At 39.9% G+C, this 21,463-nt stretch overlaps 1 protein-coding gene across 4 annotated transcripts in view; it reads left to right on the top strand.

Annotated features, from left to right (window-relative positions):
- The window catches only part of LOC135234315 (SLIT-ROBO Rho GTPase-activating protein 3), a 71,230-nt gene that overhangs the window by 25,080 nt on the left and 24,687 nt on the right, over positions 1–21,463 (top strand). For all 4 annotated transcript variants that reach the window (XM_064298789.1, XM_064298790.1, XM_064298787.1 and 1 more), the window contains exons 3-7: positions 3,281–3,476; positions 11,248–11,410; positions 14,767–14,829; positions 18,393–18,578; positions 20,738–20,866. In XM_064298789.1, the coding sequence (XP_064154859.1) occupies positions 3,281–3,476; positions 11,248–11,410; positions 14,767–14,829; positions 18,393–18,578; positions 20,738–20,866 (737 nt within the window). The remainder of the gene's footprint in view (positions 1–3,280; positions 3,477–11,247; positions 11,411–14,766; positions 14,830–18,392; positions 18,579–20,737; positions 20,867–21,463) is intronic.

The following is a 21,463-nucleotide window of genomic DNA, read 5'->3' on the forward strand; positions in this document are numbered from 1 at the left end:
ATGGACCGCTTATCCCATCACGGGGCCTGTCGAAGTAAACCCAGAGCTAACGAAATGAAAACATTTTGTTTAAGGAGATGGAAAGCTTGCCCACCCGCACTTTCTCAATTGATTAAATTATGAAAAGAATGGTGGCTTCTAAATTTCAGGTTGAACTTTTGGCCTAGTCAACCATGCTACTACTATTTTCCTTGTTAAATTGTTAACCTTGCAGCCACTCCTGTGCTAATAATGCAAGTACATACAGTATTGGACAGCTATAGTGTTTGCTGTTAAGTTTATTTACATATGTCTACCTCTGTGATGGTTGCCATGCATACAGTAAAAGCAAACAACTTGATGAATTATGAAATCAAAATTTTATCTGTCCTCTTAGTGGGGGGTTGGGAAGTTGAATCTAATTCTCCTGATCTCAACCAATTTCAAGTCTCACATCCACCTGAAAAGAAAAAACAAACACACACACACACATGGCCATAACTGCAACTTTCAGACAAGAATTCACAGGATTTTTTGGCTCTCTGGGGATGAAAGTAACCACAGAATTTCAAAAAAGTTAGCCACAGAGAACTTGCTATTTCAAGAATGCAAAGTATTTCTAAATGATTTAAATGATTTCTTAAGGTTTCTCAGAGCAAACGCCTCCACAGGCTGACCTTTTTTGTCAATTTTTATGAATCTTCCTAAGAGATCTTCTGGCTGACATTCATGTGAAGGAGTGTGTATTTGACAGGCATGGTGCAGAGTGGTTCTGTGCCCTCTGTATTTCCACTGAATACTTGTTGAGGTATAAAATAAAGATGGAAAAGAATGGCTTTTTGTGGAAAAGTAGGGCTTTGTTGTAGGGCAGATCATTTGTAACACTCCTGGGAAGCTGGGATGGTCTTGGTCTCAGGGACATGATTTAAAAGTGGCAAGCATAGTTCCATATTCCTGGGGGATATGGAAGCCCTTTTCATGTGGAAGAAGTGGGAATGTTATGGTTCCACAGTGGTCTTATCACACTGATTTAGTGCACACCAGTCATGGACATCACATAAGACTGAGCTTCTGAGTGGTCCAAAATATACCACTTACACAGCTTATGCATTGCTGCAATTTAGCAGCTTTGTAATTCTGCACAAAGACTCATTCAGTCAGTATAAGCCTATTGAACATATTATGCTCATCCAACACATCTTAAATGTAATAACATGTAATATATTGTAGCAATGTAGTGAGAACTCATGTAAACTAGGAGGCCAGAACTTTGTTTAGGATTTGTGAATTCTTCACCCTTTTTGTGAATGGTTTGACTACTGAGTTACTGACTGGATATGTTACTGAGCTTTCTGTCATATGTTGCAAATTGTTCCAGATGCTGGGAATTTGATGTAGAAGAATGCATGATTCATGAAAATCATAAAATTATGCAAAATATGTTTTCATAACTGCTCCCTGGATGCTCTCAGTCCTGCTTTGAATTTAGAGAGGATTTAATCATCTTTAATCACTTTTTAGTATTCTTGATTGGCAGATTGTTCTAGTCAGTCACAGCATGCACACTGAGGAGGGGAGTACATCTGAAATATTAAATATGTAATGGTATTTCCACTGTTAACCTGTATTGCTGAATTGATTTATGTGTTTTATTGTAATGGGTGGGCAGTTTTCTTTTTGTGGACGGGGTTTGGCATTTTCCAGAAAGGGGGAAGTGTATGGTTCCTTTAAAGGGGCTTGTCCTTGGGTCCTTGACAAGTGCGCTCAAGGCATACTCTGCTGTCTGACATTTGAGCACATGATTGTGTGCCTCTTATGTGAGGAGCTGCTTCTCTGTTTGCTGAAACTGTAGACAGAGTTAAGCACGAATTGGAAGGTGACTGCAATAACAAACAGTATTTTTTATTTTCCAACTCCTTGTTCTCATATGCTGAGAGAACTTCAATGTCATTCTTTGGGGGAGGAAGCAAAAGTGAAACTGTAAATTTCAGATCAGGCGAAATGCACTTCAAGCCATTTGGAGATGGTATGTTCCTTATTTCCATGGCATACACAGAATGTCTGATTGGAATGTTACTCATTTTCTAGAAAAAAGAATATATTAATAGTTGTTAACATATATTCACATTTCAAGGTTTCTTAATGACTAAGATTTTGATAGTGAGCCTACATTTCTGCAAGCCAGTAATCCAAATAAAAAAGTTAGTAGGTTGTGGAATGCTCTGTACTGGGATTTTATTTTTTTACATTAGTTCTGAAGAAGCAGATTCTTGGTGCTAATAAGATTTGACTACTCCGATAATCAGATGCCATAGCTGGAAAAATAGCATGCTAAGGGTTGTTCTATATTGAATTACTTTTGCCTGCAGCAGCAGGCCTAGTGGTAATGGATCTTTATCTGCTATGGTTTTATTAGCCTATATGTTATCAGATCAGTGGAAGCTATAGTAAAATATACTCCAAGTATTGAGTATTGCCTTACTGACCATCAAGATTTAATTCAAATTATTGCTAATCTTTCTGAACCAACTGGATATATTCTGAGCATGAGTGCTGATAGAATTATTTAAATATCAGTTATTTCCACCTATAAGCTTTCTTGCAGATTGTTATCTACTTAATTTTGGCAGCTCAGCTGTTTTCTGTTGGTGGTAATGTCATTTCGCATCTTTGGGGCGCATTTCTGTCCCAGATTAAATGGACGCAAATGAAAGATAATGCAGTTCCATATTGTGGAGTGATAAGTCAAGAATGCAAAGCTCAGTGCAGAGGAATTTGTTCATTCTGTCATAGTGGATTGAAAGCCATTTTTCTTGGTAATGTTAGCAGCCTAGCCTGCTTGTCATGATTTCCATCTCTGATGAAAATGTGCAGTTGTTCTAATTTTAGTAGTGAATGGGGGGTTGCCTGTGTGCTGAGTCTGACTCAAGTAGTCCTTCTCATATTGGGCAAATCTTATTTTTCTTGCAAGACACACAATAGCGAGAGACCAATTACATGCTAACCAGTCAGTGCACCCAAACAATTTTTGGGTGAATATGTTTGTGTGCAGTATGTTTCGCTGATTGCTGTATCTGCACCAAACTTCCTGAATCAGACTTTTGATGGTGTTTTACATTATATTTTAAATACAGTTCAACCCATTTATGATGAAATTAGTTTTTCATACATGATCAGGGGTGCAAAGTAAAGTACTACAAAACGTAAAAATTCTAGGGTTGCACGTTGTGCTTCCTGCTGCATGCATTGTGTATGTAGCACTTTTTGTAAGCCCTCTTATCTGTGTGCCTTTGATTGCCAGAGATCCGGAACCAGCTGGTGGAGCAGTTTAAATGCCTGGAGCAGCAGTCCGAGTCACGCCTGCAGCTGCTGCAAGACCTGCAGGAGTTCTTCCGGCGCAAGGCCGAGATCGAGCTGGAGTACTCGCGCAGCCTGGAGAAGCTGGCCGAGCGCTTCTCCTCAAAGATCCGCAGCTCCCGGGAGCACCAGCAGTTCAGGTAAGGAAACGGGGAAAAGGCTAAATAAATAAAAACATTTCAATGAAGGAAAACTAACCTAGCACTCAACACACGGTCAGCTTTGCTGTTCTGTGTGCGTGTGCGTGTGGGTGTGTATGCTTGTGAGCATGTGCATGCATGCGTGTGTGTGTCTGGTTCATTTAGGTTTGTTTGTATCTTCTGTGCATTATTACTCAAGGTTAATGCAATTGCAGCTGTCTTGTCAGAAGACCAGTTTTTTAATCTCTTCTCAACATTCCTCCTCTGAGTTATATGTGCAGTATGGATGGTTCCATTTTTCATTTTCTGAAACCCATCTGAAGGAATTGAACTTACAGATAGGATTTATGTTTTATTATTATCCCTGTTTAAAGGGGCCTTGGTATTTTAGCAACATCTGTAAAGGCAATGTCCAGTAATCGTGGGGGAAATATCCTCGCAATATTTTTACAACACCGTAGTATCATTATTTTCCTGCAAGGTCTGAATGATGATTTACTGTCCTAGATTTGGCCCTCCACATTGTCCTTTGCTGTCATAGCTGTGCATTTAGGAAAAAGGGCATTTAATTCATAAACACTTCTGACAAAACTGACAAAGACTTAATTTGTCTGTATGTCTTACTAGTTTCTGCTTCCTGTTTGAGGGTACCCTCATTTCTTTTCTTGCTTCTTTTTTTCTGATGGGCACAGTAGGTATAGCAGTCCCCTTTTGGAAAATGCTTGTCTAAGACTTTGAGCTGGGTGCTGGCTACATAGGCTTTTTATGCTGCTGAACTGTTTAATATATGTAATCATTATAATATATGTTATACATGGATTTCCTCTCGCCCTATGTTGCAGTCGTTTAAAAAATAGTTAATTTCATTGTTGTTTTATTAAATTATTTTTTGTCTGTGAATGAAAAGGTTATTTAAATTTTGAATGTGCTCATCTGATGGACATGTAATCTAATGAAAGTAAAAGAGTTCATACTATTGTTTTAAATTATAGCATTCTGATTCGAGCTTGAGTTTAAGATTAAAATTGGCATTTTCTGGAAAAGGATAATGACTGAAAAATATTATTCCATGGAAATAGTCATGTGTTCATTACTTTATTACTAACTATACACATCACATCTCTTTAAAATGGCTGCTTGCAAATGCTTAAATACTTTCTGAAGAGCCTTCTATGCTGATTCTATTTGGATGGCTCTGATACTGTGTTGAATACAGTTCCTTGTTCCCACTAGTTCCTTGGTCCCATGGGTTGCTAAAGAAAGGTTTGCATTTACATGCAGATTTGCCCTTGACACTAGGGTGGTATAGGTGGTATCAAGCGGACCTTGACTGCTAAATGACTTGAACTACAACGGCATGCAATCAATCAGGGGATAAATCTCAGGGGTGGAAGTGTACCTGGCCAGTCACAGTGCTTCAGTTTGCTGGACTCAGCAGATATTCTGCCCACATTATGATTTTTGGTTACAGATACTGTAAACTGTAAAATACACATTTTCTGTCCAATTCATTTCCATCCATTCATCCATCCATCTATCCACCCATGGATGGATGGATGGATGGATGGATAGGTGGAGTTCTGAGGCACCAGTGTATAAATCAGTCAAAATAAATGAGGGTTAACAAATTATGTAAAGAGATGCACTGCATCCCTTCTCTGCCTTCTCTGAGCTCTGCCACTTATCTCCCTGGTGCTCTGCACCCTAATTTTCTACATATTGCGTTAATGCCATTGTTATCCATCTCTTTGATCTCAACACCCATACTTTCTTCTGTCTTTTGGACAAAATCAGAATGAATGCGCCTTGATTAGAAATTCACCTCAGACTGTTCATGACTTTTGAACTTGTGAAAAATGACTTGGCCTGGCTCTTGCAGTTGTCATTGGTATGTTCACTGTATGAAGCAGCCACACCATCTGCTGTAAAGACACTAGTCAGGTGAGAGCTGAATGGAAAACATCTGGTGAAATGTTCTTTTGCCAGTTTTGCAATGATAAGCAAACGTCGACAACACAAAAATGAATGTGATTCGTGTGCTGAGCTAAAGATTAAGATACCCAGCAATGGAAAATAATTGCATTCTTATGGTTTCTCGAAGTGCGATGTCAAATATTGTAGCCGATGTTCACGTTAACTTATCTCTCTGAGATTCGCAACATGTTCACACTCAAAGCAAGTGTTCTGTTCTGCCAGCTATTCAGTAGTAGGACGCTGTGGTAGATATCTGGAGCTTTTTAATAACAAAGCATTACACGTTTATTGCTGCCAACTCATTACAAAATAAGTTTTTTTTTACTGAAATCCTGACTGATAGCTTGATAAACCACAGTTAGTGTATAAAAAATCAATGTCGTGTAGAGCCTAAATTATGGCAAAAAGGAAAGCTTTTTGTCGCCAAATGGGTCTGAATATAATCACGCTCTGTTTTGACAGATTAGCCGTTCTTTTGAAGGTGTATAATATACAGTAAGATAAATAACTCACACTGATAAAGGGCAGTGTCTGTTATGATGGAGTGTAACTAACAAAAATGATAAAGTAGCTTTGTGATTCTAATACTTCTTCCCTTTCAGTCTCACAAAAGCTGCATAGATTTGCTTTCAGACCACAGAAAATATGCTAATGCAAATCCACACTTATAAAACATGCTAGTTTAGAAATCTGTGCTTGTAATTCAGGAGAAATACTGCACTTGACTCAGAGATAAGATATTGTTTATATTAATGAATTAAATTAGGCCCTGATCTAATGACAGGAGGAAGGGATTAAAGACCGCTCTTTATCTCTTGGTAGCAGACAGAGTCTGACTGCTTAATGCTTGTAGGAGAGGAACATTCTGTTCAGATATCTCCCTTTTTTCCCTGTATTCTGAGGTTTACCGAGGGATCTCTGTCTTTTTGCATATGTCATTATGCTGAAAAGCTGAAATGTTGGAAACGGATTGGGACTGAGCCATGGAGAAGTCCATATTTACAAGCCAGGGGAGCTCACTCTCCATCCACAGCACGCCCATAATAATACATTCAGGGCTATTTAGTAGATCTGTTTTATAAATTAATCATTAGTTTCTTTTATTATTTAAAGATCACTTTTATTAGAACATAAGAATGTATTGCACACAGAAATAAAGGCACAGTGAATGTACATTTTGTTCTTTAGGGAACAAATTTGCAAAATATACCTTGAATGTACAATGGTGTTCTATTTGGGTACTAAAGTACATTTTACAAGCAAAGAAGGTACAAATAAAGTATATTGCTGGCTAGGGGTATAATGTACCCCTTAGGGTAGCGCCCCAGTTACAAGCATTTGTACCTTTATAGATACTTTTTCATACATTTTTATGATAGTGTATGAAGAGAGTTATTAGATAATTTAGCCGATCTAGTCTGGCCACCTATACATCTATATAAAGTGGTAAATATTAAAATGAGGATGGCACATTTTAAATTTACTTAATCATCCATTGTTTTTTCTGCCTTCTCAGTCCAATAATTCCAGCTGTATATTAATAACTAAGATTTATGTGGGTTTATGCTAGCACACTACGATGCATCCTATTCCCTCATACAAAGACACAGCCTTTTTCCCAAGACATTTTTTTCCTTACGCTTGCTAAGATATATACTTAGGAATGACTCCATCATCACAGCAGCACTAGTTATTAATCATTCTCCTGCTCTTAACCACTTTGACAGGCTGACCAAATAGATTAACATAGCACTGGTGATGTATGTTTTTCAAGTATACTCAAATAAATATCAAATCAGGGTTGGAGTCTGACGAACCTGACACAGGCTTCAATTGCAGCTCCTCTATGTACAGTCCCTATGCCACGGCATGCATATAATTTTCTGTTCTCCTCTGCTAATTTTCAGCCACTTGCTGCACTATTTTGATATGTTATTAAATGGTTTTAGGCTGACATGAAATGTGAATGGGGGAAAGTGCTGTCTGGGAAGAAATGTGTGCAGCAAGCTAGTTGCTCTTATTTGGACTGCCTTTTGGCTGATAACATCCAGAAGGGCTGATGCTCTACTGCTCTGCAGCAGCTGACGGGCTTTTGTCCAGGCCCACGGCTGTAGCCAGAGCCTGAACATCCTACTATGACCGATCTGGTATTGAGTGGTGTCCGTTTTGGATATTTTCCCCTCTACGTTCATCCTGAAAGTCTGGGTAATTTATGGGACAGGCCAGGGGGCCCAGAGGCACAGATCACCATGTAAACAAATAGAAGCAGGACTGTAATTCAGTCCATTGGGCCTGAAATAGTGGCAGCACGTGCCAGTCCTGCGTTTCACTTCTACTTTGATTTTCCCTTTGAGACCAGCTCTATCTCCCACTGGATCACAGATATGGTAAAGCTTGCCACTAGAGAAGATCTTAAGCTTTTTTCAGTGGCATCTTGCTTGAAAGTGAATACTTTCACAAGCTGCTGAGGAGTTCAAGCTTTGGAGTTCAGGAATTTTCATTGAACAACCAGTGACAAAAGTGCATTTTTTTATCCTGCCATTGCATTCTGCCTGGATCAGGATCCGATCTGAACACAGAGGTTACTGCACATGACCCACCATACTTGCCTTGGGGGCCTGCTGCCAAGCAGTGGTTAAACAACTGAGCTTTCAGCTCGAAGGTCTTGAGTGCAGATCCCAGGACGGGGCACTGCTATTGTGCCCTTAAGCTAGATGCTTGTACTGAATGGCCGCCGTACATATCCAGCTGTGCCAATGTGAAATGGGTACATTCTAGGCTAAAGTGAATGTGCCTCGGAAGTGCCTAATGGGACAGTAGGATGGTTGTAGTTCAAGAGTAAAGCGGAAAAATGAACCTAAACTCGTTATTGATGAACGAGCTCTGGACTGCTCTTTCAGTAAATGCCCTCTGGGTCCTTTGCCTATTCTTTCAACCAATCAATTAATCAATTGGCAGTTATTTGTTGTCTCTGTTCATAGTACAATGTTGTTATTGATCACAACATAAGAACTGTTTGAAAAAGTGGACATGAGAACATTTAACATAAACCTCTCAGAATCATGCAGTTCTGATGTTCTTTGCGATTTTTTGTAATTATTTTTTTGATTATTTAATTCCAATTATGTTATTTTTCATATCTGCATTTATGTTCTCAAACCTTGAAATACAAAAGGGAAATTGTACAGTACTGAGGTTTTTTTCTGAACCCCCTGCATGGTGGTATTATGTTATAGGTCATACAGTAGTACCGTAGGTAACCTGAATTTTAGACCTGAAATTGAAACGGCAATAACGACTTGGTAAGGGATATATCTATACTATATCTACACTAATCAGAAAAAGAACCATTGTGTGCACAGAACAATAGCTCATATGATACACTCACCATTTCTGCAGTTGAATGCTGTGGGTTCATGGTTATCATTTTGTGGAACTGTAAATACAGTATCTTCCTCTTAGATTTCATGTGTCTTGGGATCTTAATCAAATGAAAGCTGGTAAATATCTAGGTAAATATCTAAATATCTATCACACATGTTGTTTTTAAAGTGCATATGAAATCATTGAGTTTAACAGAACAAAATTAATCTACAAGTCAAAGAGAAATGTTATGCTGCTGTTAAATTCTACATGTTTTTAATTATTGGGATGATATTGAATGCTTCATTACTGATCCTAGAATCCTTCTATCATTTTTTCGGAAAATCTGTCACGGTTATTGTCAGTGTACAGTGTGGCTAGAACATCATGATGCCAGAACAGTAGTCTTTAGTCGGAAAAGTATTTGATCTCATGAACTCCCTGCAGTATCTCTTTTAGATCCAAAAAAAGGCTGAGCTTATTGGAGTTAAAGGCCGTTGTCGACTGGCAAATGGTTATTGGTATTTGCGTCCCAGATCAAGGCTCAATGCTTACTCAGCATTTTACTTATGGAGAGATACACTTGCGAATTAGTAATTAGTGAGGGAGGATTTTAACGACAATGGCAGTTTGGTCATAAATTGTACTAATGTAAGATATTATGGCCTAAATGCTGTGGCTGCCTGTATTCACTTAGTGCTTTATCAGATGACGATCAGAGCAGTTCTGTGGCGTGGCTGAAAAGTGATATTTGATTGCTGAAAGTAAAACATAAGTATTTTGTTTCTTTTATGACTTATTTGTTTGCCTTCTCCTTACTTTATACAGCTCTCAATGAGTTTGTGGAAACCATTGTGGCAGCCCACACCGAATTTGAATCAGTGACTTTTAGGGTAGAGACATCCCGAAACGCAAGACAATGCGATTGGTCATTGGACTTTCAGTTCACTTGTGCTTTTTTCAAATGGGAAGTCTACACTGTCATATCAGCAAGCAAAGCCCTCTCTGTTTGATGTGAACATGCCCCATTAAAGACAAGATCTGCACTTACAAATCTGTATCTTTACCATCTTTGCATTTCTGCATATCTCACTTCTTCTTCCTCATTTAAAAAAACAGATGCCTCAAAGGTCAGCTGGTTTTCCAGCTGCTGTGTCAGCCTGTTTGCTGGAGTCAACATACTGAGCTTGTCTGTTTTATGTAAGATTGAGTGTTAACCTGCATTTGCTGTCTGTTAGATATCACGGTCACCTGTGTTGATGTATCTGAAATCCTGTGTTCCTTTTGCTGATAAGATGTGCCTTGGTGATATATGCATTGCATTATTTTCCTGTGTGTTACTTGTGTATTTGGGTGAGCATGTGTTTGCTGCGACGCAGCATTTGTTGGCCGCATATTTAGGTGTTACTATGGCTACATAGACCTTCTGCATGCAGCCGTATGTCAGGAATGGAAATTAAATTAACGTCAGCTAAAAAATGAATGCCATATTATTTCTGTCCTTATCTGTGTTTGCTGTGTCTTTATGCAGGGCTATGGTTATGATAAAAAAGAGGTTATTCCACATTCATGGTCTGTCAGGTGCTGGGTTGTTTGACCTGGGGGCATGTACTGTGCATTGTAGTTTGATGCGAGTGTGTGTGTGTGGGTTTGTGACATGTCTCTATAGCCTATGTCTAAAATTGGAGGGGAATCACCGTCAGTAAATGACTACCATGCACTGACACAATGTCAGCCATAGTTAAAGAGGGATGTTTGGAATTTCCTATGCTTGGTTAAACGAGGAAGCCCCTTGTGTTCCAGTTAAATGCTTTGTGTTCCCCTTGAACCCTAAACCTGGCATTTTAAGCTAGCCCCTATGGAGATATGACACAGACTGGCTGAGACACTTCAAGTGAAAGAGGTCCTTGAACACTGTTTATATTCAGCTGATAGCAAAGTCACATTTGGTACTATTTACCAAAAGTTATGTAATAGATGTAGACCGCTAAAAGCAGTGAGCCGTGTGTCTGGTTTTAATCAATCCTCAGTACAGAGAGAACTAGGGAAGTTGAGCTGGAATGGTATTATTGGACAATTGTTTGTTGAATTGTGAGCTATGAAACCAAGAAGTGGCAATGTTTTCAGTAAGACAGGTAACGTAAAGAAATGATCTCCTCAGAAATTACACTCGGTCATGTGCCCATGAAGGTGTATGCCCCTGCTCAGCAGCTGTCGTAAGGTCAAACTTCGCACAGGAAATGTCTGTGTTCTTCAGTCGCTTTGGAAAGTATCTCCAGATGCAGGAGGGTGAGTGGAAACAAGCTCTCAGTTTTGTGAAGTGAGAAAAATCAGCAACATTTAAAATGGTTCTTTATTGGCCCTGGCACGCAGAACAGCGTTCAAGACCTAAAAACCTAAAAATATGTTTTTTTTATCCTCTGCCCTCTCTTAGGAAGGACCAGCACCTCCTGTCCCCGGTGAACTGCTGGTACCTGGTGCTGAACCAGACGCGGCGCGAGAGCCGGGACCACGCCACGCTCAACGACATCTACACCAACAACGTCATCGTGCGCCTCTCCCAGGTGGGAGAGGATGTCATCAGACTCTTCAAGAAGGTCAGGCCTGGGGAAATCACCATTTAACTATTCCACTTGTCCTACTCCTCATTAGGGATGGGACTGTTCATTTGAGTAAACAAGGGCTTGCTAGCAGATTCTGAAATGTTTAGGAAAAAATGTCATTAGGAAATGTGGAATCTTTTTTTTTTTTTTTTTTGCATCTTTCAAAAATAATTGCTGTAGAAGTACAGTCTGAACATTTCAGTAGTCCTTTAAGTGTTGCAAATGTGTATAAAAAAATGAGACACCAGTTCTAAATTCAGACTTTTCTGGATTTCAGCTGAGGAAGCAATGCTTCTACTGAGTTAGGTGTGAAAGTGGGAAGGGAAAGAGCTTCCAGGTCTGTGTCCTGGCCTGCTTATAGCAATGAAGCACCTGCTTAACAAAGCTCGGTGACATTATCATGCTTCCCCCCCGGGCTTGTGCCCTTCCTGCAGGGTGACAACACTGTCAGCGCACTGCAGGGGTGACTGTGGAAGTTTACCAAACACGGCTGGGTGGTTTCTTCACCTGGCTGGGCATTGCGCTACAGAGGTGACAGAGTGCCAAGCTCGGCTATGTGCTGTTTTCACCTGGCTGGGTTTCGCTATGAATGGCTTCTCTCTGCTCATCGGCCTTAAACTGTCCTCCCCCACATCTCAGTGCAGTACACCCTAAATCAAGCACGAACAGGGACATAGTGGTACACTGCTCAGACACAGAGAAATCAGAATGTTACAACATGCCGTTGAGCCCCACACCCCATTCCCCCACCCCCTCATTTGTTTTTATTAGATAATGCTTGGTGTTCAGGTATAAACATGATTGGCAGACTTGCCCTTTCACGTGGAACTAAGGATATGCACTGTAATTTTCCTTGTAAGTTGATGTTTGAACTGAGTAAATTAATGTCACCACTGCTAGAAGTGCTTTCGGAGGTACTACGACTAGTCTAAGAGAATAACAGAGCTATTTTAGTATGCATTATTATACACTGCCCAGTACATGATACATGTTACGTTATATACAGTTAGAGTATTATGTCCAGGTCCATGATGTTTATGCCAGCATGTTTAAATATTTCCTGTATGCAAGTCCCCTCAATATTGTGACTGTGGTTTGGTGATTGACACAAACACATTTGAGATAAATTGTATCATAAAGACATTCTGTCTTCACATGTTCTGGCAAGTGTGAATTGACAATGGGATTAACAGCAAGCTCAGATAACCCTGTTAGTAGTAGTAGGGTAGTAGTACCCTAACGGTACTGAAGCAAACTATGGGAGAGATACAAAATGGCGAGCATGGCATTTATGGTGGTGCAGGCATTGTTGTAATGGCTCTATGTTTGTGGTGAGCAGTACCAATTCCATAGAGATGGTGGCAAGAATTTCACATGTTCATTCCAAGTACATGTAGTAATATTTCAGATTGCAAAACTGTGATGGCATCTATTGAGAATGAGAGAGTGAGAGTGTGAGTGAGAGATTTAAAGGGTACCTGATATTTTGTGAAGGACAGATTAGCTATTCATCTTACATTGCCCTGTCATTTAACATAGGCATTTGATTGAAGGTTGAAATTAAGTTCTCTCAGAAACCCCAAGTATTGTATAATGAACTCCAAAAGAGTTTTAGTTAGATGTACCAAACACAAGGTATTTTACTAGTTCTTGTAAGGCTGTTATATAAACCGGTTGTTATGCCCAATGGGACACTTGTGCTGGGGTTTTTTTCCCCACAAAAACACGCTATATGCACCTGGTATGTACCTGGTTACTTAATTGAGTGGGTAGTTTTCTGCCAGTTTGCAGTTGAACAACAGCATACATGAAATGATGCAAACTGTTAAAAAAAAAAAGGTGTGAACAAGGTAACAAAAGACACATTTTTAACTGCCTCTACCTCTGAGAACACAAACCATAAATATGAATATTCCCTCTACTAATTCTCAGAAATATTATTACCACTGCATTGTTTGTCTTCTGGGGAGGTGCAGCTCTACACAGAATAATTGACCTTCAGAAAGTTGTTAAAATGTTGAAAGTTTTTTTTTTTTTAAACAAGCAGCCCACAGATGGGAGGACCTTTCGTTCTTCCCATCTGTTTGGCAGTTATGCTCAGTTTTTGTCCTTCTTTTCAAATGAAATGCACAGAGTGAACAGTGCCAGCTTTTATTTCGCGTATTTATTTATTTTTGTCGTTGTCCTTTGTGTTGGTCTAAATCATCTAATGTCCAACTGTCCATAGTGGCCTGACATGCTGGAGAAAAACTGACCCGTGGGTCATTTCCAAGAGTCCAGTTCACCTTAATTATAGAGAAATGAGATAATTATATTGTCTCAGTAATTATTTTGAAATAACACTGAATTATAAGTAAGTGCAAGTGTTACATTTAAGTGCTTGTGCTTTATTAAAATTGACCTTTCAGGGATTTTTGAACTTGTCAGTGTTTGTGAAGAAAAAAAACTTTTATTTAAGAATCGTACGTGGCTTAAGTTTTTTGAATCCCACCAAAACATTTGCTGATTATTTTGCTCTAAAAATGCAGAGGCTGGGTAGAAAGGGCAATGTTTAACTCCCTCTTCTCTGCAATTACTTTCAGGACTGATACTAATGAAGGAGAATGACTAGGTTATTTGAGGTTATTAATCTGATCAAGATAGAAGTGATGGTCTATATATCATTTTACAGGTTCTACCATAAATGTATTTGACATTTTCACAGCCACACTGCTAAATGCAGAAGCGATTTGTGCATAATAGAGCGAAGACCATTGTGAACATAAAACCTATGACCCCAAACTTATTCCTTCTTTCAACAGCTGCATTTCAAAAAGAAAATGATGAGGGAAGTCCAACCATTGTCTGTTATACCACACTCCCAAACTGTCAGAATTGAAGAGTGCTGACAAAGTTTAAATTTCACTGTAAAATGTTCAGTGTTGAATAAACTGATATAATACATTTGATCCCTCTCGACCTCTGCTAGAGTTAAATACTGTGCAATTTACTGTGTTGACTTGATTTAACTTCTGGCCAGCAGAAAACCTTTATACCTGAGAAGTGGAGGTGGACTGAAAGTGATTATGCAGTCAGTGAACCATAGAGATTGTATGTGTACTGACTGCCACCAATTTACCGTTCATGTCCTTTGTGAATAGCACTGGAATACTGAATGACCAATTGTCCCTCTCTAGGATTTTTTATTTAATTTACTTTTTTCATGGGTTGGGATTGCATGGTGTCAAATGCCATGGATAAGTAAACTACATTTGATAAGCAGTACACATGTATTAAGAGGCCAGTCATATATTGTGTTCAATAGCCAATAACTGCTTTCAAAATTCCATATCTTTGCCCTTCGTTTTCAGAGCAAGGACATTGGGATACAGATGCACGAGGAGCTTGTGAAAGTTACAAATGAACTCTACACTGTGAGTAAACCATTTTCCTTTCATTTGCCGTTGGAAGGGATCTGAAGCGTCCCTCCGTTTCCTCCCCCCAACGCTTCTTCGCTCCCTCCATCCATCTCATTCTCGCCGCCTTAGGCCGTGTGAAAAAGCAATCTCTCAGCCGAGCCTTTCCATTTGCAGTGAGATGAGCTCCTGTGCCCGTGCTGGGGTGCCGTTTGATGATGACGGGCAGCACTGTTGCATATTTCTTGTCAACTGAATTTAACCCAGACCAGTGTTGCACAAGATCGTTGTGCTTGTCCAGACCTTGTGTTTGCAGAGACACAAATATTACCTCCTGTACTTGGAATAGTTACACATCTCTGGTACTGTATTTGGCTCATTGGCACAGGTCTGTGCTTTAACTAACTCTTAATCCAGCTTTTTTGTTGTTGTTGTTGTGGTTGCTAACTAGTTCCTGCGGACAAATGTTGATTGAATCCAGGCCTTTGTAGATCTCTTCCTCTTTTTTCTTTTTGTCTGTACTGGCTCTCTTTCTCTCTCATTCTGTTTATGTCTTTTTTACTCACTACCTCGATCCCTCTCTCTCTCTCTCTCTCTCTCTCTCTCTCTCCCAGAAGAGCATTGTACTATGATTGTGTTTCATTTATCTGAAAATGGATATTTCAGAATAGCCTTTGAATGCCGTCTCCCGTTTTACCTCAGCAAACCAACCGAAAGCAGAAAGGGCTGCTCCCGATAAGGGCGGGAGATTTAGCGCACGTGTGTGTCCGGTCATTCAGCCAGCCATTAATTCCCTCAGAAATAGCGATGCATTATTTATGAAAACGCCAGCCTAAATGTATGATGTTACACCGCCGTGCGTTCCTGGGTTAGCCTGCGGGGCTGGCAGCCGTTCTCATTTCAAGGTTGCTATTGAAGCTCGGCGTAGGTTAATGCTCCTGGGATCGAGGGACCAGCAATAGGCATGTTATTATTTCTTTTCTTTTTTCTTTCAAAGGGGTCTTGTTAAATATCCCTAGCCACGGAGACCAAAGTGAGCTTGTTATATTAGAGGTAAGCTGGCAGCAACTACGGAATCTCATGCCTTCTTTCCCTTATGCACACTGAAGTTGTATACGGATGTCTGGAGCAATTCCAGATCTGCAGTGGCTTACATCTTTCTTCAGGTACATTTTGGTGTGAGTTCAATCAAGTGTTTCTGGTACACTCTGATACACTCTATAGTTACTGTATGACACCATTGCCGTAGTAATGTTATTGATTTTAAGATGGAAGGGATTTCTTGCCCTGAGTTTAATTATGTGCCGAGGCTGAAATGAAAAACAGACAAAGAAAGAAACCGTTACTGGATAGGGAATCCTTTTCCTGCCTTAAATGCTTTCTCTAGATTTATTTTTTGTAGTGTTTAATTCCCTCACAAGGGCAGCAGCTCAAGTTCTTAAACCATTTTTTTGTCGTTTTTAAATGTAACGCAGCAAGTCGAAGCTGTTTAATATTTTCCTGCTTAGACAAGATGTGAAAATGTGCAGCCCCCTCTCCAGTAATGCCCAAGTCCCACAAAGGCATAGCTGTCCAATTTGGTGCACTTCTGTGTTGTGACAGGGAACAGGCAATTTGTGAAATGGACGAGCTGGAGCTGGGATCTATTTCTGGCTTGCCGTGGCATACGTCTTTTTGACAGACAGTGTAATGGCTTTATGTACTGCTGGTGTTTGAGAGGAAAGGATGAAAAACAATCTGCTGAGTAGGACTGTGCAGGACTGGAAACGTAATAGTGAGCTTGCAAAAACGGTTCTGTGGCCTCAGATCCTTTATTCATATTTATATTTATAGCTATTTGGGCTGTTCATTGTGTTTCCAGTGGTAACCTTTAATTGTTAATGTGCAATGTCACACCTCAGTCATAAATCCCATATATGTTAGTGCTACTGTTTGTAGAAGTCATTGTGGCATATATCAGCTAATATAAGGATTTATGCAGTGCTTCTCTGTACTTTGCAGTAGCTTTAGAGTAGTAGATAGATTCTTTAAAAAACAAAACACATTTCAGCCTCAGTAACTGGAAGCAAACCAATGCTGAAGTGCTATTGTAGCCATTATTGTCAGATAACAAAATGTTATGATCCTCCAATCGAGCATCTGGTTTAAGAATTGTTGTACTGCGTTTCATTATGTGTACTGAACAGAGAATAAGGGACATAGGCCCATCAGACGTACTCTCAATCACTGCTATAACAATAGTGATTTTGAAATAATATTCATTGTTGTTGCCAATTTATGAAGTAATACAGTGTTGAAAATGTTAAGATGTTTAATGTTTACGCATTTAAACAGATGTCTAAATCCCAAACCTGAAGATGCATCTTATGCTTACATCTCACTGTGCTGTGCTGTTGCAAGTTATGAAAATGTGTAATACATGGGCTGCTGGATGACTCATTTGGATAAGGCTCCACGCTGTGGTGCATGGATGAGCCTCATATCCTCAGAGCTAATTTGGGCTGTGCCAGTGCCGACTGTGGCCGGTAATTCCATAGAGTATGGGATAGTACAGTCAGTTAGGTGTCCACGCTCATTGCTATCTCGCGACCCCTGCTGGTTGATCTGGTGTCAGTGGACTGTGCACTAAAGCATGCACATGAAAACCTCCAATGTAGCTGTTAAAACCTCCAACTCAGCTGTATACGAGCATTGCCGTATTCTGCGCTGTGAACAGACACAGCTGGTGGCACCACGCTTCAGATAAGAACCATGGATATCTGCGCTTTCCGGAATTGGCACGGGGTTTGTGCATGAACACGGCTGTGGTTACAGACGATTGGGCATTCCAAATTGGGGTGGGAATTGGACATGCTCTGCACCATGTTGGGTGCCAGGTTTCTAATTGATAAAAAAAGTGTATAAAACATAATTTGGATGACATTTAATGTTTCCCAGAATGACTAGTTTTCAGATGTTTTGAATGAATGCTATCAGGGGTTGTTTTCTATGAGAGAGATCTTTGCTTGTTGAGCTGCTTGATCACTGGTTTGGCCTGCCTTTGGTAGCAGGTAGAGTGAGCATGCCCCTTCACAAATCCTCAGTAAGTATGCTTTAGAATGAGCCCACATACAGTAGCTGCCAGTACGGAGTGCAGAACAGGATTATGGTACTGGATGTTTTACTCAGAGATTGGGGATGCTATTCTGACCTGGGACACTGTCATTGCAAACTTGATCCATAAGTAATTTTGCCATAGTAGAAATTGTGATAATTCATAACATTTACATGAATGCCAATTACAGCCAACTAAACCAGAGCTTCAGCCTCGGGTATAAACATCTGAAGCGCCTGAGTGGTTTAAATCTGAGGACTCCATTGTTGCTTGCAATTGCCCAGAACTGTTTAAAGGAATTTACCTATGTGTGTTACATCATTGGTCATCATTGTATATTCATAAAATATGTGGTGAATAGCAGATCAGCTTGCAAAGACATGCATTTCATTGGAAAGCTAGCATCCAGAAAGAACAGCCCATTTTAGGGAGATTCTGCCTGGCATTTGTGCAGTTTCTTAAACAGTTTGTGTCTGTCTGCTTTCAGGTGATGAAGACATATCACATGTACCACACGGAAAGCATCAGCGCTGAGGGCAAGCTGAAGGAGGCGGAGAAACAGGAGGAGAAGCAGTTCAGTAAGTCGGGGGATGTCAACGTCCACCTCCTCCGTCACGAGGACCGGCCCCAGCGCCGCAGCTCCGTCCGCAAGATTGAGAAGATGAAGGAGAAGGTGAGGCCGCGAGGTGCAGGGATATGCCAAACTTTCATGCGGTTTTCTAAAGGATTAACGCATACAGTTTGGATTTCCACGTTGTGGAAACGCATTACAGGATGGGATGAATTAAAGATTAAATGGACCACATAACCTGTTTCAAGTTGTCAGCATTGTAAGAGATTTTTCACACCAAATTTCACACCAATACCTGAAAGTATTTTTAATAAAGGTTTTGTTTCAGGAGAGAGCCTTAGTGGAGAAACTCGTTTGATTGTTCAAGATCAAGCTTGATCAAGCTTGTGGTATCTGTGTTCTCACTATCAAACACTCAGATGTTACAATGAAGCAGATATCTTCTTTTTTTTTCTTTGAATCACACTCTTTGGTGGGGGCAGCATTTGAAGGTGTTTTGTAACTGATGTACAAAATAAATTTTGCTTCTAGAGTTTTAACTCCTAGTTACACTTTGCAATAGTATGCACCCTTATTTGGGGTGACTGTGCACAGGTAGCTGTACATGTGAAGCAGTTCAGGAGGTAGCTCAACAGGTCAACCACAGTGTCACACCTGGGATTTCAGCTTGAAGCATTCAACATGTAAGCCCTGCCCTAGTCCATACTGCTTTCCGGCTTACTGTGGGTCTTCAGGTGTCAATCACTTCCACTGTGCCTACTAAAATAAATAAAGCCATGCAAATATTTGGCAGGCTTGGAGGGTCCAGAGTGTGGCGCACAGCATTTCCTCCCGCTCAGATAGGGAAACTTATGGTAGAATGGCGATAAACCTGCAACCTGCACCACTCATATTTATGGCACCTCTGTCACCATGCAATTTCGTATCTTCCTATAAAAGCAGCTGACCTGATTTTCACATTACAGGAGGTAGTAATGGCTAAATGATATCAAATAAAAAGTTGCAGATGAAGCTAGAATCACGTAGAGCTTTAGAACTCTCTCTGTCAAATTGTTAGAGTATATCTTTGCCAAATTGTAAGTTTGAAACCAGCTTTATTTGCCCTTTTGGGTGTATTGTTCTTGGAATATTGTGTTGTCAAGCTTGTGCTTCTGCAACTGCTTATTTTACTCTTCATTTTATTTATTTTCAGTCTGTTGGGGTGACTAGTGGCAACATGATATTTAAAGACATTGTCACTTTTCAGATGGGAAGAGCAGTATGTTATTTAATGCTTCACAACTTCTTTTGTTTGCAATGTGTAGTTATAGTTTCAGCATAATATCTTTAGCATAATTTCTAGGCAATCACTTATTTTCTTCTGAATTTGGAATGAAGTAAACACAATATGCATTTAGGTAAATTTTTGTGTGAATTTATATCTGTGCTTGGCCTGGTTTCAAGTTAACATTTTTCTTCAACTTTGACAGTTAAATTAAGTTAAGTGTTTTTCTTTGCAAGTCATGCTCAGTGATTTTAGCGATCACCGAATTTAAAGGAGTGTGTGTGTGTGTGGCGGGGGGAAATTTGTTTGTGTCGATAGCGAATGCACTCTGCAGACCTGTACACATTAATCATTTAGATTTCATTACCCACTAATGGAGGGAGGCTAGAAGTGCATACTCAACTGCACACCATCACCACCTTTACTTTGTGTTCAAGAAGAATTTATTCTGAGCTGTGACATTTAATTTCCAGTTCTCCTTTGCTATAGAGATTCCTCACCTCAGTGGTACTTCCTGTTGGAATAAAGGTTAAATAAAACACAACATTCCCTTCAAGATCAGTGAGAAAAAAAAAAAACATTAGCTGTAATTGCAAAATATACCTATAAATGACAAGACAGTTCACACAATCGTGTGTTTTTGGGATTAGACATTGTATTGTCCAAAAGGGGGTTTTTGAAATATCGAGGATGCCCAGTAATTCTTAAAATTGTGTCTGTCCATAATAGACAGAACCAACTGATTCAGATTTACCCTTATCCAAGATAGCTTATACTGCTTGCATGTAAGATATAGCTGTACATTTATCCTGCAGCATAGTTATTGATTGAGTTTGGCCCCATTGCTCAAGGGTACGTCAGGGAAGAAACCCTGGAACCTGCTCTCCATTCTCTGCAAACCCGTGTTCTTAACCACCTCGCTGTTTCTTTAGCAGAATTTCATTCACAATGAATGTTTCCACACATGTTGAATTTCCACTTCTCTTTTCCCCTCCAGAGGCAAGCCAAGTACTCTGAAAACAAGCTGAAATGCACAAAAGCCCGGAATGACTATTTGTTGAATCTGGCAGCTACGAACTCCGTTGTGGCAAAGTATTACATCCACGACGTCTCCGATATGATAGATGTAAGTGTGTAAAATATTACGCCTGTTACCTCATCCCGAGGCTCTGCAGCTTTAACCTATCGTACACTGGAACAGCTTTTCATTTGTCTTGGGTTATGTGGTAGATGCAGAGTATGTATTACAGCTGTTCTCTTACTGTTTTCAAACTGAATCACTTGGTTTTTGTTAAAGTATTTCAGCTCTGCATGTTTGTGTTGTGAGATATACAAGAGTATGCAGAAGAGTATTCCTTCAATGCAGTAGCTGTTGTATTGCTGATTTATTTTAATTCTGGCAGGGGATATTGGAATTCAGTTTGTGCGTATAAGAAGTCATTCAGAAGTGTGCTCCTTATCAGACCTCCAAAAGAAAACACTGTTGCTGACAGAGCGTCGTTTGATGTATCTGAGGGGTTTCGTACATGTGTTTAAGATGTGTATGTTCAACTTTATTTCAATTAACTGTGTTTCTGTACTGACAACTGGTAAAGACGTGAGTACAGAAGTGAACAGGACTGGGGGGAATGGAATGGTTTAACGAGTGTTTGCGGAAGCCCTTTCTAAAGCTGAAGTTCACTGGAAATAAACTGCTGTGATTGGTCACTTACTCTTCACTGGC

Source organism: Anguilla rostrata, chromosome 11 (assembly GCF_018555375.3).
Source record: "Anguilla rostrata isolate EN2019 chromosome 11, ASM1855537v3, whole genome shotgun sequence".
NCBI classification, from domain to species: domain Eukaryota; kingdom Metazoa; phylum Chordata; class Actinopteri; order Anguilliformes; family Anguillidae; genus Anguilla; species Anguilla rostrata.